The sequence below is a fragment of the Populus nigra genome, chromosome 7 (genome assembly GCF_951802175.1).
Source record: "Populus nigra chromosome 7, ddPopNigr1.1, whole genome shotgun sequence".
Taxonomy (NCBI): Eukaryota; Viridiplantae; Streptophyta; class Magnoliopsida; order Malpighiales; family Salicaceae; genus Populus; species Populus nigra.
Genome location: NC_084858.1, coordinates 17,899,164 through 17,916,075, shown reverse-complemented (window position 1 = coordinate 17,916,075; position 16,912 = coordinate 17,899,164). Strand labels below are relative to the sequence as shown.

The 16,912-nt window shown below is 34.0% G+C and overlaps 2 protein-coding genes across 3 annotated transcripts; one reads left to right on the top strand and one right to left on the bottom strand.

The window, feature by feature from the left end:
• Positions 1–322: 322 nt before the first annotated feature.
• Positions 323–4,555, top strand: LOC133699741 (nucleobase-ascorbate transporter 2). The gene is made up of 13 exons (XM_062123161.1): positions 323–781; positions 861–958; positions 1,153–1,329; positions 1,800–1,900; positions 1,976–2,051; positions 2,168–2,227; positions 2,463–2,647; positions 2,960–3,056; positions 3,127–3,272; positions 3,348–3,439; positions 3,521–3,598; positions 3,693–3,853; positions 4,029–4,555. Exons 1-13 carry the CDS (start codon positions 688–690, stop codon positions 4,239–4,241), a joined length of 1,578 nt encoding a protein of 525 aa, XP_061979145.1. The 5' UTR covers positions 323–687; the 3' UTR covers positions 4,242–4,555.
• Positions 4,556–4,798: 243 nt separating this feature from the next.
• LOC133699740 (O-fucosyltransferase 8-like) lies at positions 4,799–11,833 on the bottom strand. Of its 2 annotated transcripts, XM_062123159.1 has the most exons (10): positions 11,069–11,833; positions 10,295–10,384; positions 10,106–10,202; positions 9,903–9,973; positions 8,043–8,131; positions 7,606–7,726; positions 7,371–7,514; positions 6,303–6,637; positions 5,971–6,211; positions 4,799–5,855 (listed from the first exon to the last, which is right to left on the bottom strand). In XM_062123159.1, the coding sequence occupies exons 1-10, from the start codon at positions 11,390–11,392 to the stop codon at positions 5,547–5,549; spliced, it is 1,821 nt and encodes a 606-aa protein (XP_061979143.1). In that variant the 5' UTR covers positions 11,393–11,833; the 3' UTR covers positions 4,799–5,546. The 2 variants fall into 2 exon arrangements, with proteins under 2 accessions (XP_061979143.1, XP_061979144.1); XM_062123160.1 differs by lacking the exon at positions 11,069–11,833 and having other exon boundaries at positions 10,106–10,198; positions 10,295–11,040.
• Positions 11,834–16,912: the final 5,079 nt, after the last annotated feature.

The window sequence follows — 16,912 nt, the reverse complement described above, 5'->3', positions numbered from 1 at the left end:
AATAAAGTTAAAAAAACAGAAAGAAAAAAGAGTAGAAACATTCTGAGTTACAGTTACACGTGGGCAGAGGAGGCTGCGTGCTTCTATTTATGTCTTCATCCATGGAAATAAATAAATGTGCAGACACAACAACTACTCGGTTGAATAAATTTATTATGGAGGAGGAAGAGGGAGGGAGGCAGTCAGGCAACGGTAATATTCAGATTGAGAGAGTTACTTAAAGGGCAGTTTAGGGAATGTCGAAAAAGTTAACGTTAACTATTGGTTTTGCCAAAAAAAAAAAAAAAAAAGGCACGTAAATATAGATAGGCATAAACCCTGTAGAGAGAAAGAAGGGCAAGTTGAGTGCGCGGCAAGTGCCAGTTCTCTCTCTCAATTTGTACTCTCTCTATTTCTTTCTTTCTTTCTTTCTTTCTTGCTTGCCTTTCCATCCCTTTCTCTTTAACCCTTTTTTGCTTTTGTCTTTCTTTCTTTCTTTTTCATTCTCATCCAGTGAATCAAATTGCATTCCTTTGTTTCCCTGTGCTTTAACTGGCTAGGACTCTCTTGAGATCATCTGTACTTGAGGGTGTCCCTTTCTTTCTCCCTTGCTTATCTATCGATTTTTTGTTTCATTTAGTAGATACTCTTTTTGAGTTTTGAGCTTAAGTAGTAAAAACAAGGGTGGTTTTGAGGGGATTATAAAAAATGGCAGCTGATCCAAAACCAGAAGAGATAAGTCACCCTCCAATGGACCAACTTCAAGGCTTAGAGTACTGTATCGATTCTAACCCATCTTGGGGTATGTTTTTTTTTTTAATATCAAGTCTTTTTAGCTTGTTTTAGTCTCTTCTCTTCTAACTTGGTGTTTGTGGAAGCAGGAGAGTCTATAGCTTTGGGTTTTCAGCATTATATCTTGGCTTTAGGAACTGCTGTTATGATCCCTTCATTTCTTGTTCCTTTGATGGGTGGAAATCATGTGAGTCGATTCTTACTATCTCCTTCTTCCGGTTTCTATGTATCCATTGCTTTAAAAATTCGTACATTGGGCATATGACCTGAAAGAACCTACCATTTGTTTTTAACTTCAAGTAGATCAATTAGACCTGTGAAAGAGGATCTTTATTTATCTATTTATTTGTTTTCGTTTTGGGCTAATACGGTGTGTTTCAGGGTGATAAAGTGAGGGTGGTGCAGACTCTGCTTTTTGTTGAAGGGATCAACACACTTCTACAAACACTGTTTGGGACGCGTTTACCGACCGTAATTGGAGGGTCTTATGCATTCATGGTCCCCATTGTGTCAATAATACATGACCCATCTTTGACAAGCATTCCTGATGACCATTTGGTTAGTCTCGTTTTTCTTTTCTTCTTTTACAGCTCTGAATCTAGTAGAAAATCTTTCACTTTACAGTTCAGTCCATCGTGAGAACCCAGAAGGATCAAGAGGTCCCTTTCGTCAACTTTGTGTGACCCACTCATTTAATTGGCTTCACTATTTACAAGGCTGTGCTGTATCTAAATTCTCCGAATCCAAGTCAAATCAAATAAAACCGATGACTTCAATTCTGTATCCAAAATGTAAAAATAAAAATAATAATAAGTGATTTAAATGCAAATGTGATAGTACTAGTAATTATAGAGCGAATGAAAGGAATCCATGAAGTGTTTGTGTGTGTTTACAATAGTTTGGAGGGGCAAAAATTGTACAAGGTGTTGGATTGACTATTGAGTTATTCCAAATACTCCTTGTTTTGATGATTTGTCATTTTATAATCAGATCAAAAACTAATGGAAGTGTATTTTGTATTTGTCTAGAGATTTCTTAGCACAATGAGAGCAGTCCAAGGTGCTCTGATAGTGTCATCAAGTATACAGATAATTCTAGGATACAGTCAACTATGGGCCATTTGTTCCAGGTACTACTACTGATCATGAAAACAAATTTTAGCATTAGTTATGTTGCTGATTTATTGATCTTCTTTTCCTTTCAGGTTCTTCAGTCCAATTGGAATGGTTCCAGTCATTGCATTAGTAGGTTTTGGTCTGTTTGATAGAGGCTTCCCTGTGGTACAGTGACAATTTCACTGGCATTTTTTTTTCTTTTTGCAGGATTTTCTTGCCATCGCTCTACATCTTAGTTGTTCTGACTGTTCTTGCTTCTTTTTTTGGTGAATCCGTTTCAGACTGGACGGTGTGTAGAAATTGGCATCCCCATGCTTATCCTGTTTATAACCTGCTCCCAGGTGTTACACCTCATCCTAGTGTCAATACTTTTGTTAGAGTTTGAACTTTTTAGCTTCACAGAACAATACACATCAAAACTTAGTCACTCTTGGTTCTGTATATGCAATATTAAGGATTAAAGAGACTAAAATTTTAGTACCTTTTCCATTTTTCCAGGAACTAGTTCAATGATTTGGAACAAAAAGGGTGTCTTTCTAATTTTTATTTGGTTTTATTTTGCTGTGCACGGTGCAGTACTTGAAAGGTTTCCAGACAAAACAACTGCCAATACTGGAGCGGTTTGCTCTCCTTATATCAATCACAGTGATATGGGCATATGCACACCTCCTGACAGCCAGTGGTGCATACAAACATCGTCCAGAAATCACCCAAATTAACTGTCGAACTGATAAAGCCTACCTCATTTCTTCTGCTCCATGGTTGGCAACTCGCTCTTTTCGGTGTTTGGATTATAAATATTTTCACATTTCTTATTTGCACCGGAGGATATATAATAAGTTTCTTAATGTCTGGAACCCCTATTGCCAGAGTTAGATATGTGCATGTATAGGAAAAAACATATGCGAGTGCATGCCGATTTCAAAATGTGATTCAAAACAATTTGATATGAGAACAAACTATTCAAAGACTTAGAAAATTTCTTGACATTATTAATCTGATTACTGTGATTCTGATTATTGTTACAACCTGTTTTTGATACTTAAGGTTTTTTTTTTCTTTTTCAAATTCAGGATAAAGATCCCATATCCTCTTCAATGGGGTGCTCCCACATTTGATGCCGGTCATTGTTTCGGAATGATGGCTGCTGTTTTTGTCTCATTGATTGAGGTAATGGTACAAACTTAGTCAATCTTACTCTGTTAGTTAGTGAAAGCAAGACTAATGACTTCTTTGACAGTCAACTGGAGCATACAAAGCTGCGTCACGTCTAGCAAGTGCCACCCCACCTCCAGCTCACGTTCTTAGCCGTGGTATTGGCTGGCAGGGCATTGGGATCCTATTGGACGGACTATTTGGAACATTGACTGGCTCGACAGTGTCTGTGTAAGTAGCATAGGTTCATCTCTCTTGAAGTTCTCATTTCTATGCAACGGGACTAATATTTAAGAAAAACAACAGAGAAAACGTCGGGTTGCTTGGAAGCACTCGTGTCGGAAGCCGCAGGGTTATTCAAATCTCAGCTGGTTTTATGATATTCTTCTCTATTTTAGGTGAGAGATACAGCCAAGTATATGCTTATTATTTATAAAAAAATAACTCGTCTGTATAATTGATCTTCCACCTTCTGGCAGGAAAATTTGGAGCTTTATTTGCATCAATACCCTTCCCTATTTTTGGTGCTGTCTATTGCGTGTTGTTTGGTCTAGTTGGTGAGTAATGGATTGCTTCTCTTTTGAGATCGTCATGATTCTACCAAGTTCTTATCACTTGTAACTGATATTTGCAACATTTTTTGTCTTGCAGCTTCCGTGGGGTTGTCATTTTTGCAATTCACAAACATGAACTCAATGAGAAACCTTTTCATTACTGGCGTTGCCTTCTTTCTTGGTTTGTCCGTCCCTGAATACTTTAGAGAATACACTTCCAAGGCCTATCATGGTCCTGCTCATACCAGAGCTGGATGGGTAAATTTCTACCATCCACTATGAAAACAGCTCACATCAGATCTAGTAATATGGAATGTGTACTCCTCATGAAAAGTTAAAGCTGATGATTCTGCGTTCTTATAGTGCGCAGTGCACTATTGTCTCATTGCTGCTTTCCTTTACAATTGCCCTATTTTGTTTTTTTGATGTGCAGTTCAACGATTTCCTCAACACTATCTTCTTCTCATCCCCAACTGTTGCATTGATAGTCGCTGTTTTCTTAGACAACACACTTGACTACAAGGACAGTGCTAGGGATAGAGGAATGCCATGGTGGGTCAAGTTTCGGACATTCAAAGGAGACAGCAGGAATGAAGAGTTCTACACCCTTCCATTCAACCTTAATCGTTTCTTCCCTCCGTCTTGAACTACTTCAATTCCAACGAAAGATGATAGAGGAAAAACATCATTTCCAGATCAGGAATATATGTGGGGACCGGGTATTACAACTATAGTTAAGAAGAGTGAAACAAAAGACTTGGGTATTACAACATCATTTCCATGTGTTTTGCTTGCAGAGAATGACTCCTTCCTGCTTTCTCCTCTCTCATTTTCATTGATTTTGTTATGTATAGACTTGGGTTGGTCAGGTTTATTACAACAAAACTAATTTATCACCAAATTAACGGTGTGATTTTTGGAGAAATTATATTGAAGAACTCTCTTTTTATCTCTGAAGAATTCCAGTTCAATTGCCACTCCAATTTTGTTATGTATAGACTTGGGTTGGTCAGGTTTATTACAACAAAACTAATTTATCACCAAATTAACGGTGTGATTTTTGGAGAAATTATATTGAAGAACTCTCTTTTTATCTCTGAAGAATTCCAGTTCAATTGCCACTCCAATATTCTGCCCCAGAAGTTGTTAGTTAAAACCCGTCCCCTAAAATTAAAAAAAATCTCTTCCTGGTGCGCGTTTAAATGGAGAAGGAACATTTACCATGCTGCTCTCAATATCGTTGAGACTAGCACAAGTCTAATTAGGAAATGATCAAGAAGTAAAACAAAGTCGACAGTCCAAGGGCACACAATGTTCTCACATCTCACAACTAGACTTTTCACTCTGATGGATTTCTTTTCTAAGATTCAACCAAATTTTGTTTTGAAAGGATTCCTCCGATGCCTTCTCTTATCAGTTGCCAGAAAACCTGCATTCATGAACAGTAAAGAGTGTTCAAATTTGTAACCTCTTTGCCTTGATTGTTTTTCCTCAAAAGTATTGGGCTCGTGAGGACCAGGGGAGGGAGGGAGGGGGGGAGCTGCTGTAGTCATTTCTGCTCTCTCAGAAAAGACATTGAAACCTTCCAGTTCATGTAGCAAAAGGAGAGAGAAGAAAGCAACCTATCATAATATTAATATCAGGAATGCATTTAGTGGGAAGATATTATTGAATGGAACAGGTGTCTTATATATACAAATGGAAAGAATTATAGGAATTAGAACAAAAGGGAAGAAAATTTACAAACATAACCGACTGTTATATTAACAATTAAACAAACGGATAGATGATGCATCAGGCTATCAGCATTGCCATTTGCATTCCTGATGGCATGATAATCAAATGAGGAGCAAAGCCTTGATTGTGATGCCTGCAGGGATGACATTCCAGGCCGATGCAAATCAATTCCAAAACAATAGAAGGTAGAAAAAAGTGTGCACCTGAGAACATGCTAGTATGTTTTACACATGCATTCTGGGCACCTTGGTTGTCTGTAAATGCTTCGACCAAAACCCCGTATGCGAACACTCTGACCATCCTTAATCATCTTTCTTACTCTATCTTCAAAACTATTCCAACCTATGGTGCCATTCTCTGACAAAATTGCTGCTAGCCTCTTCTTGTTAGGCCGCAGGGTAGGAGCATGACCACCGCCATAGTAAGTGCGGAATCCAGACACCAGAGATGAGAGTTGGCTTCCAGAATCAGTCATGGCAAAGACATCTGCAGTTGCACAGGCGATAAAATCCAATGCTGCTAGCTGCAATCAAAGCAGTTCTCTACAATGTCAATGAAAAAGTAGTTCCGAAACACTGCTCATGCTGGAATTTGTCAACTATTTTCAAGTTGAACACGCCCAAAGAATGGTTGATTACCTGGGAAGAGAAATTCCTAAAAGGTGAAACCTCACTGGGTGTCAGGAGAGTTTCCTTTGTGACTAAGTTAGGATAGAGGTTAGTGAATGAATGCATCCTAAATTTCCCCCCATATATATGAGAACTAGCAAGATAAATGTAAGTTCCACGTTTGACTCCAAGACCAGCAAGCATAAGTGCAGCTTCTTCGGGTGTTAATGGGCATCTCCCTAAGTTTCTCAACACCGATGAAGAGATAGGCCTGCAAACATCAGTGATATGAAAGAGAGAGATTCCATATTTAGATCATCTCTTAGAGTGCATATAAATTATAAAGTTGAAGCAATTCATACATGAAGTGCTTCAAGCGCTCCATAAGCATAGGGAAATGGCTTTCTCTGTAGGTTTGGAGTTCCCTTCTCTCCTTTTCCCCTCCTCCAAAATCACACAAGGAGTAGGCAATCATATCCACTTCAAACCTCAGGTGTAAAGCAAGATATTTAGATGAGCCTCTTGCTGAATCATGTTTATTTGAGGGACTGCCAGTCAGAAACTCTCCGAAAAGTTGTCTGTCCAATGTAGCCTGTGCAGCGTCATACTTCCTTATCCTTCTGATCAACAATGAACCAGCTTCTTGGATTTTTGGCACGAACTTCAATGCATGGAAGTTACATTTGCACCTTAATTTCTGGAGAATATTTCATATCACAAAGGCACTAATAAAACTATAAATGGTGCTTCTTTCATATAAATGCAATAATAAAACTATAATTGATGTGGCTTTCAAATAAACTAAGCTATGATTGCTTTCACAAAAATTGAATAAATGAATGCTCTCATAGAAAGTTAGTTAAGATACTGATAACTATCTGTCATGTTCTGAGTGATTGCAGAGTTTGTCTGTAACTCCAGATATCATTCTCATTCATGATGTTTTGTACCATAAAATGCCTCAGGCTTCCTTCAGCTGTTAATGTAATCTATTTTCGATGGTTATGGATAGGTGATAACTATGCAACATACTTCGGAAGAAAAGACCAGCTATATCCAACGATTATTTTCCTTTTTCATATTTTTGCCAATGGCAAAAGGACGGAGGATTTCGATTCACTACGAAGTGCCATGCTTTGTTTGGACCTTTTTTTGTTAATTCAGTATTAGTTGGATACTTCATAAAGAAATCACTGTTTATATTACGTAGTTATTTTCTGGTTTTGGGGTGCGAAGGGATAGTTGCTTCAGTCAAGTTCAATTGTCACACTTCGGAGAAACCCTTGCCTAGAAGGGGAAAAGGTATCTTGGAACACTTAAACTAACATCAAAGACATTGCGAAGAGATTCTTGTTAACGTTGAGCTTCTCCGCGTTTAATATCTGTCCTGTAACTATGTAATATTTGAACCTCCAAGTAATGTCCTTTACCTGAAGTTTCGAAGGCAACGGATCAGATCCAAGCCGATTACCGAATCCAAGAAAGTGAACAACTCCATTTTGCAGTAGGAGAGGAAGAGTTTTTGTAAGGTAATCGATGGGCGTTGCCTCCTTCACAATGTCCGCATCAGTAATCTAGCAAAAGCAAGATGAAAGGAGATAAGGAAATGCTGTGAAATAGCACTGCCTTTATATTAAGCACGTAGAAACCAAGAAGATCACACACTAGGCTACCGATTGCTTCAATATCTAATGACTTCAAATGAGAAGGAAGCTCCTTTACGATATTCACTTCATCCTTCATGATATTCATAAAATACTCCTCTTGATAGATATCACCGAATTGGCTGCATTTCCATAAAATGAAAGAGGTGAGTTTTCTGCAGAGTAATACTGAATTTCCATGATCATCTCATGAAGAAGATAGTGCTATAGATTTATTTAAATACCATTGAACAACAGCTTCACTCCCCCCTTTAAAAATAATATAAGCCAGCATTTTATGAAAGAAAAGGCAGTTCATGAAGAAAACAGCAAACACAGAATAGACTAAAAATCACTTTGCAACCAGGTTATATGAGCAATGACCAAATTCAGATATGACATGGAAAGCAGGGCAGTAATATGGATTAGAGGAAGCAATTTGTATATATAATATCAGACCTTGGATCCTTCCATACAATGCTGTAAAGAAATCTGGGAAGAACTAGGGTTGCGTTAAGGAAAGATGCCAAGGCAATGGCATTGCATATCTGCCATGAGCAACAATTGTGTCACTGAAATATATAATGGCAATTCTGATAACAAGGAAAGACATAGAAAGATGCATGAAGCACTCACCAGCAAGAGAACAACTATATTAAGCTAAGATTATCAAATTTCAAATATAAAAAATTCCTTCAGGAAAACCTCAATGCTGCTACATCTTGTAATCAATTTGGTAAAAAGCCTATATGGATTATCCAGGCTTCATAAATTTGATTTAGAAGGGAAAGAACAAAAGCTATGGTAAGAAATGCCTCAGATTTAAAACATCTTAATAATTGATCATTCCGGATTATTTGTTGAGGTATTTCCTCTTCAATGATGACTCCAACAATTGTTATAATTCATCAGTCCCACATTGTACTTTATCAAACTATAGTCACACACAAAGATAGGTTTCACATAATTTCAAAGTCATTCTTCCAGTTCTTCCATGAACACATTCCAACCTTTAGCTATCTACAAACTCCACTCTTCTGCCAATGAGCTAGAGCTCAACTGGCATTAGCGTCCCCTCTTCTCAATTTCGAACATCCCCTTTGTAGAGAGAGGAGAAAAAAAAAAACGAGTCCACTCTTCTAATATGTGCAAGGCCAAGAGAAAAAATTTAAATTCCATGGAGGAACTTATAACTTCATTTCGGAGTACTGAAATCCAAGACCTATCCACGCTGTTGCAATTCAAAAGACCTTTATCTGTTTAAAAAATGGAGACATAAAAAAGCCAAGCTATTTTTGTATTATCTGTTTTCTGGAACTTCCAAATTTATTTTTCATGCTTGAGTAGATTCCTTTTATTTTATCCCCAAAAATCATATTCATTGAACCAAACTTCATGTGGATGCAGACCGAATGTGAGCTATCCGTTGGATATACTAACCTAACTTCATGTGGATATGCAACTAATGTGAGCTAGCCACCTGAAGATGAGATTTCCTATTCAATGAGTTATGATTTCATTAGAAATTGCCGAAAGAAAAGGTTGCAACTAATTACATGGAATATGCAAGAGACTGCATCTTCATCTTTGTCTCATATACAAGACATCTGCTAACTTTTTAACGTTCACTTTACTTCCCCATGTTCTCATTGATTCTAAGACCATACCTACAGAGATGTAAGAAAACATGGTATTTATTGTTCTTTCCTATTTTTCTACTAGAAATCATTCTCCCCAGTAGGCATGCAAATTTTTCCAGTTGTTTGTGGTAAATTGCCAATTAACTCCATAGCAGTGGCTGAAACATGGCACGTTGTGGTGAGAATCTAACAACTTCAGTAATGCTTGTTTCCCTTGCAAATCTAATCAAACCATTTTAACATATGCCTATTGATCTCTGATTTTTTTCTTCTTTGTTTCCCTTTTTCTGTTTCACCATTCTGTCGCTCAAAGATGATAATGAATTGTAGAGAGGAAGATCGTGTGATGTTTACATGAAAATACAACCCCAGGATCAGAGAAGCTCTAGCTCAAACCTTTTTATTCATTCTATCATGAACAATCTAAGCAGGGAGCAATTAATAAGCAAATACCAAATGCTAAATGATTATGAATCCTGCCGTAAATATTGTAATCCATGCAGAACTCTACTGTAAGGTAGTATCATCATGAACATAAAACTTGAGTCTGTAAAACAATTGAGATGGATCAACCAACGAAATAAGACAGAGCAACCAATAATATAATTCTATGACACTTTAAAAAGTAAATTATTAAAAACTACATTAAGCTATGTTTCTGAAAGGTTTAGACACTTACAGCTACTCTTTGTTGATTGAGACCACCACTTGCACTGACCATTATATACCCATTGTTTTTGTCAGGTTGCCCTGTCTCAACAAAATAGTTTTCTTAATCACGGTACTTCTGGTCATTTAATTTCCCATATTTTATACTTTCATCACCATTCATTATACACTAAACATTACTTTGACACGCAAAAACAGAAGATGTTAAATTACCTAATTTTTCTGCATCTTTTCTATCTCCACAAGGTTTCCATAAAGATGCCTTCCGTGGTTCCTCCCAAAAGCTCGATGTATCTTGCTTAAACTCTTTCTAAAGCAGAGAAGGGGTTTCAGATTCATGATATTATATACCAAAAAGTCATCTAACATGAATCTGTTAAATGTAAAAATTTTGAAGCAAACCTCTGCAAGAGCACTGTAAGCCAAGTTTTGGAGCCGACCATACATCTGGACTGAACGTTCCTCTTCATTAGCGTATGCAGTTCTATCCCCCTTTAGATACAATAATTACCAATTAACTAAGTAACTGTCTCAAACACCCAACCTATTAACTTATTTAAATTTGCATATTTTTTGCTAAAAAAAAAAGAAGAAATTATTCGGCTGGATACTATATGATACATAGAGAACTTGATCTACAAAAAAGAAAAACTAAAAATTCATAAATCTTTCAGATTTAATGATAGGCTAGCAAATGTTTTCTTCTAAGCAATGTGCGGAATGGGAAAAAGAAAAAAAAAGGGTTCATGGTCCATTATGTGATGGTAGAAGCCATGGCCCTAGATAGGTGCGCTCATATAATCATAAAAAAAAAAAAAATTCTTTGCATGACTAAATGTAAAAACAAGTCGCATGTTACTGAAGTTCATTTGCAAAATTTGAACTAAAACATTATCCACTAGTCCCAACTTCATTAGCTGAATAGCAGAATTGGAATGTCAATGCAATGCATTATTGTATGCTGTAGAATGTGAATGATAAGTAAATTGTATAGACAACAGAAAGAGAAGTGAATAGTGAATTCGAAAACGCAGTTGTTGTTGTTGTCATCTACTTCTGTAGATGATGAACACAACTCCTAAGAACAGCTTCCAACACTGTCACGATGCAAATCCGAAAGTTATCGAAAATGCAGAGTGTAAGTTATGTCAGTGTTATAAACAAGCAGCATCGTACCTTAACACCGCTTGATGTCATTGGGGGTGAACTATTTTGCAGACTTATCGAATCAAAAAGTGACACCGTGAAAGAATCAAGCAAGAAAAGAGACCCCATCAATGCAAACATAAGAGCAATTGACTTAACATGCTTACGGAACCACAAGTGCCTTTTCCCAACATAAACTGCCTTACAAGAACCAAGATTTCCATGCTCGTTTTTCAAATCATGAAGCAATGCAACTTTAGTTTTCCAATTATTATCCCCTCCCGACAATCTCCTCCCAAGGATAGGATCAATACCAGGCAAACATTCTGAACTTCTGGTCTGATAATCTTTCATTTTCACAACATCAGGACGAGGACTTCTAGGGGATCCTTGCTTCCCCAGTATAGCATTACCTCTCTCAAATCTCAATAAAGCTTAATTAAGTAGTCAGACTAATTACAAGATGTCACCACAATATCTAATACAACACGACTAAGAAATCTAATTTGCCTAATAATTAAAAGAAAATCACTTCTCAAGACGAAAACTACAAGAAACTCGAGCAACCTATTTTAACATCAATATCAACGTGGAGAATTTCAAGAAACTGCAAAAATATAGATTACTTTCAAGACGAAAACTACAAGAAACCCTCACGCCTGCGTCTCTCTCTTCAAACAATGACCCGCCAACGCATTCGATCAAATAAAAAAAAAAAGAGTTCAAGTTCGGTCACACATTGAAACCGTGAATTAGGAAATTAGTGATCGATGAAGCAAGAACATCCAAAAATAAATTAAGAGTGAAGCTAAGGAGTAGGTGATAGTGATTCATAATATATTGTATATATCCATAGATGAGTGAGATATAAGAGTTGAAAACTCAGCAACACTTTCCAAACTGATTACCTTGTAAAGAAAGATTCATATCTGCAACGACAACTACTTGCCACCTAACCCAACAACAACAGCTAAACATTCTTTCGAGTTTTTGGTCTTCTGTTTTGGTGCAGATACAAAGAAGAAGAAGAGAAGAAGAAGAAGAAGAAGATGATGATGATGAGAAAGAGAGCTTAAAAAGAAATGGGTGCAAAATGGAAGTTGTAAGGTTTCGTCAATTTGGCGGTTCCTTTGTTATCCATATAACGAACCTTTCTTTCCTGGTACAGGAAACCGTTAGGGAATTCAATTGAAGAAAGGGCGAACTGATCGGCTTCTTCTTTTTAATTTATTCGGTTTTTTTTTTCTTTTTTCATGCTTAACTGGTAGCAATGATTTATTAAAATATCATGGTTGAGGTTTTCGACGGGGTGTTGAACCCTTCTATATATATATCCTTTTATTTTGATGCTCTGAAATAGGACATTTGATTTATTTTTTTTTTTAGTTTGATAATATCAATAAAATTAATTCCACAAATATTATCGTTATACAGAGCTTTTGGTATCAAAATAATTCTTTTATAATACAAATTGGTCATTATAAAATTAATATATTCAATTAGCAAAATCAGGTATTCATTTTTTAAAATATATTTCAGTGTACAATATTTAGTAAACTCGGGTGTTAATTTAATTTTTTTTAATATATCAATATGTTAGAATTTAAAAAAAAAATAGCGAAAATATATAAAAAAACTGCAGCAATGCACATATCTCAAGCTTTTTTTATAAGCTTTAATAATTTTATTTTTTTATAAGCTTCAGTTATTTATCTTGATTTTGGTCCTGCTACATAGAATATCTGATTTTTAATGTTTTTTGAGTTGACAAAGTAAAAGCAATATATAGAAAGGAAAAAAAAAAAAAACAACGAACGTAAGCGTTACGTTTAGGATTCTTAGGAGAGTTTGTTTTTAAAACAAAATCATTTTATTTAAATCGATCCCTCAATCTAAATCTCGGTTGAAAACGTCTATGTCTTATAATGAATCATATATCAATGCAATTAAAAGAGTATATTTGATTCTAAAAAAAAATCTCTTCTTCGTATATATATTAATTAGATAATGGTATAAACTTTGTAAATAATTAATATTAACTTACTTACTAGGTTAGCACGACCCACCATCTTTCTTAGAGAAAAAATAATATTACCTTAAAAAATTCTAAATGAGATAAACTACAATGCTATTTGTTTATTTATTATTATTATTATTAATGATTTATTATATATAATATTAGTTATTTATCTACATGAGTGAGAATAGATTTACTGCAACGAATTAATGAACAAGTAGGTTCTAAAACTATCAATTCTAAATCTATATCACCTTTATGACTTTTAATTACTTGGTGAATTGACATATTCATAACTATTTATTCTTGACTATAACTTGTAATTGTCAATAGTATATCAAATCATGTCAATAAATAATTGGGTGAGCTTTTATTGAAATCATTAAATCCACCTTAAATCTTATGATGAGTCATTGCTAAATATTTTATTTATGTAGCAGCAGCCCATAGGTAGTAACTTGTTCAAATTTATTTATCTTATAATACATAACATGCATGTTCAAATTTATTTATCCTATAATACCGAGATTCACTCATAATTTTTGTTGAATGAGATTTTTATACTCAAACCCTAAATATCCAAACAATAACTATTATGAGTTGATGTACCTAGAGGTAAGATTTGGTGACACCAATGTTTGGGACTTACAAAGAAAATTAATATCCCCGATTAACATATAGGTGTCATCAATGATATTAGACTTAAAAGTTTAAAATTTGAAAGGAAGATATGTTTTGTAAACCAAAAAGATTGATTTATTACTACTCATTAACATTTAAAATAATAGCTTGTTACGAGTATACTTATCTCAAATATTTTAAGTGAATAATAAAACGTTTATTTTTTTACACTGTTTAAAAAGGAAAAAGTTTTTGTAAGGGGTTTTAGAATATCGACCCGTAAAACCTTTTTTAATATGGATGAAATCTTTATGAACTTTATAAATAAGTTATAAAACTTAATATACATGCAATATAATAAAATATTTTTGTTGTTTTTTGAATTTGCACTACAAGATTTAACAGTTTTACCGACGAAATTTTTCCGTCGGCGTAAGACACATATTCTATCGGTAAATTAATTACCGACAGAATCACCGATGGAAATGCTCCGTCGGTGAAGCTTTCATCGGTAATTTTTTTTCCGTCGGTAAATTCGTTGGTAATAAAAAATTAAATTTATCCGCTTTATTCCGTTGGTAATTCTGTCGGTAATTATTGAAAAACATTTTAAAAAAAATAATTTTATAAAATTATAAAATAATTAAATTAACATAAATTAACACTGTATAATATATACTCAAAAGGCTTGGAAAAAAGAATAAGAAAATCAACTTAAACAAACTTGCAACAAATAAATAAAATAAAAAAATAAATTCAACTAAAAAAATTCATATGAAAAAAATAAAGTTGCAATTGCTAAAAATTTAAAAATCCTATAAATAAATCTACTAAAAATTGATCTCATATGAAAAAAAATCTCACAACAACATGTATACAATTATTAAGAACAAAAACAATTAAAAATAAAATAAAAAACAAATATAGTGAAAAAAATCATGAAAAAAGAATAAAAAAGAAAAATCTTACCTTAATGTAGTTGCAAGTGAAGTTAAGGAGAGAGAAAAATATTTATTAAGCATATTAATAAAAAAAAAAACTAAGAGGATAAAAGAAGAAAGAAGAAGAAGATATACCCAAGCATGGAGGAAAAGAGAAGGAGATGAGGAGAGAAAAGAAGAGAAAGAAATAGATATGAAATGATGTTTTTTACATAAAGTGAAGAAGAAGAAGAAGACATACCTTAATGATGTTTTTTACATATAGTGAAGAAGAAGAAGAAGAAGAAGAAGAAGTAGAAGAAGAAGAAGAAGAAGAAGAAGAAGAATAAGAAACGGGTCTGTCTCTTGTGAAATAAGGGCATTCGAGCTTTTTGTTGGGACGCTTTACTGACGGATTTACCGATGGATAATTAAATATTAATATTTTTTAATTATTATGTCAGTAATTCCATCGGTAATATTTAATTTAAATTTTCAATTTCATAAAATTTTTTCAAAAACCGTCAAAAAATTACCGACGATTTTTCAATCCGTCAGTGATTCCGTCTGTAATATTTAAATGAAAATTTTAAATTAATTGAATTTTTTCAGAAAACCGCCAAATAACACCGACGACTTTTCAATCCGTCGGTGATTTTGTCCGCAAAGAACAACAATTAACAGTGCAAGTGGAAAGTGAACAGTTCTGGAGCTCTCTGGAAAATACCGACGGAAAATTCCGTCGGTGATTCCCTTTGTAATTGACATGATGAACAATATTCACAGTTCACCAACAAATTTATCGACAGAATTCCGTTGAAAAAAATGACACGTCATCATTTTTTTTTGCTTTGTTTTAATTTTTTTTCCCACGGTAATTCCCTCGGTATTTCCGTTTGTATTTATCAATTTTCTGGTAGTATTGGAAATAGGGACATACAAACTTAAAATGCTTGTATGAATATATCAAAATGATATATAATGATGATTAACAAAACTTACATGAATTACAATTGGATGAAAAAATATTTTTTGTGTGAAAGTCGTGATAAAAATGCATGGAATAAGAATGAAAACATAAGTTGCCATGTCAAATCCAAAGACTATGCTTTCATGGAAGGTGGACATAAAAAATTAGCATTCTTTGGAATTAACATGACTAAAACCTAATGAAAATTAAAGGTATTTTTTATGCATTTGTTCTCAAAATCACACATTTAAACTTCTAGCTTAAAAAAAATGCTTGCGCTAACATATTTGTGCCCCTCTTATTTATATAATTAAATATAAGATTTGTTTCCATTTAATCATGATTCTGACCAGCCTAATAATAAGCATTAAAAAAAAAATGTGATCTTCTTTTCCGACAGGTTTAGGAAATCTTTGTGAATTGAATGGGAAGTCGGATAAATATGTAGACATTACCATTATTCATACATTTATCTTATATTTAATTTAACTTTTATTATTTTTTATGAAAATCCTTTCAGAAGAGAACATATAATTTTCTTTTAATTTGATCTTATCCTAAAATTTATTTTGCACCTATTTTTTAATTGAATAAAAATTTTGATTCTGATTTAACTTTTTTATCCTTTAATACATGCAAAAGTATAGTTATTCTTTTCCTCATTATAGTTTTTTTTTATATATTTTTTAATAAAATTATATCGAGTCTTCTATATTTTGGTTATGTTATCATTTTATATCCATGGTTTAAAAAATTACATTTTATATCTTTAATCAACTCAAAAATTAAAATAATATAAAAAAATTAAATTTACTAACACAAATACACGAATGTCATATAAAAAAAATATAATTTCTTCCCCATTAATTTTCTTTCTCTTCTCTTCTCAAATAGGGTTTTATAAACAATGAAAATTAATTCCAGTTTTTTTTAGGTTTTCAAGAATCTCATGACAATACATATATAATATTCACTCTCAAAATCCATGAAATAACATATTCACTCTCAAAACTCATGAAAGAACATATTTACTTGAAAATCGTTTGTTCATGGCATTTACCGGGAAAATAAGAAATTGAACCACCACCGAAACCAGAGCTTTAAGGTGATTGATAACGAGCTTGTAAAATTTTGTTTTCATATGGTTTCAAGGTTATCGGCAAACACCATTACATGGGAATGGATATGGATATACATCGACTTCCATAAATCAAGCAAGAGGACCTGTAGAGAACGGTATTACCAAGACCCAGGAAAAAATTCACCAGAGATCAAAAGGACAAGGAAGCATCAGAATTAAAAGTGGAAGACTGTGTAGAAGAAGATCTTTCTGGAGAAGAAGATCA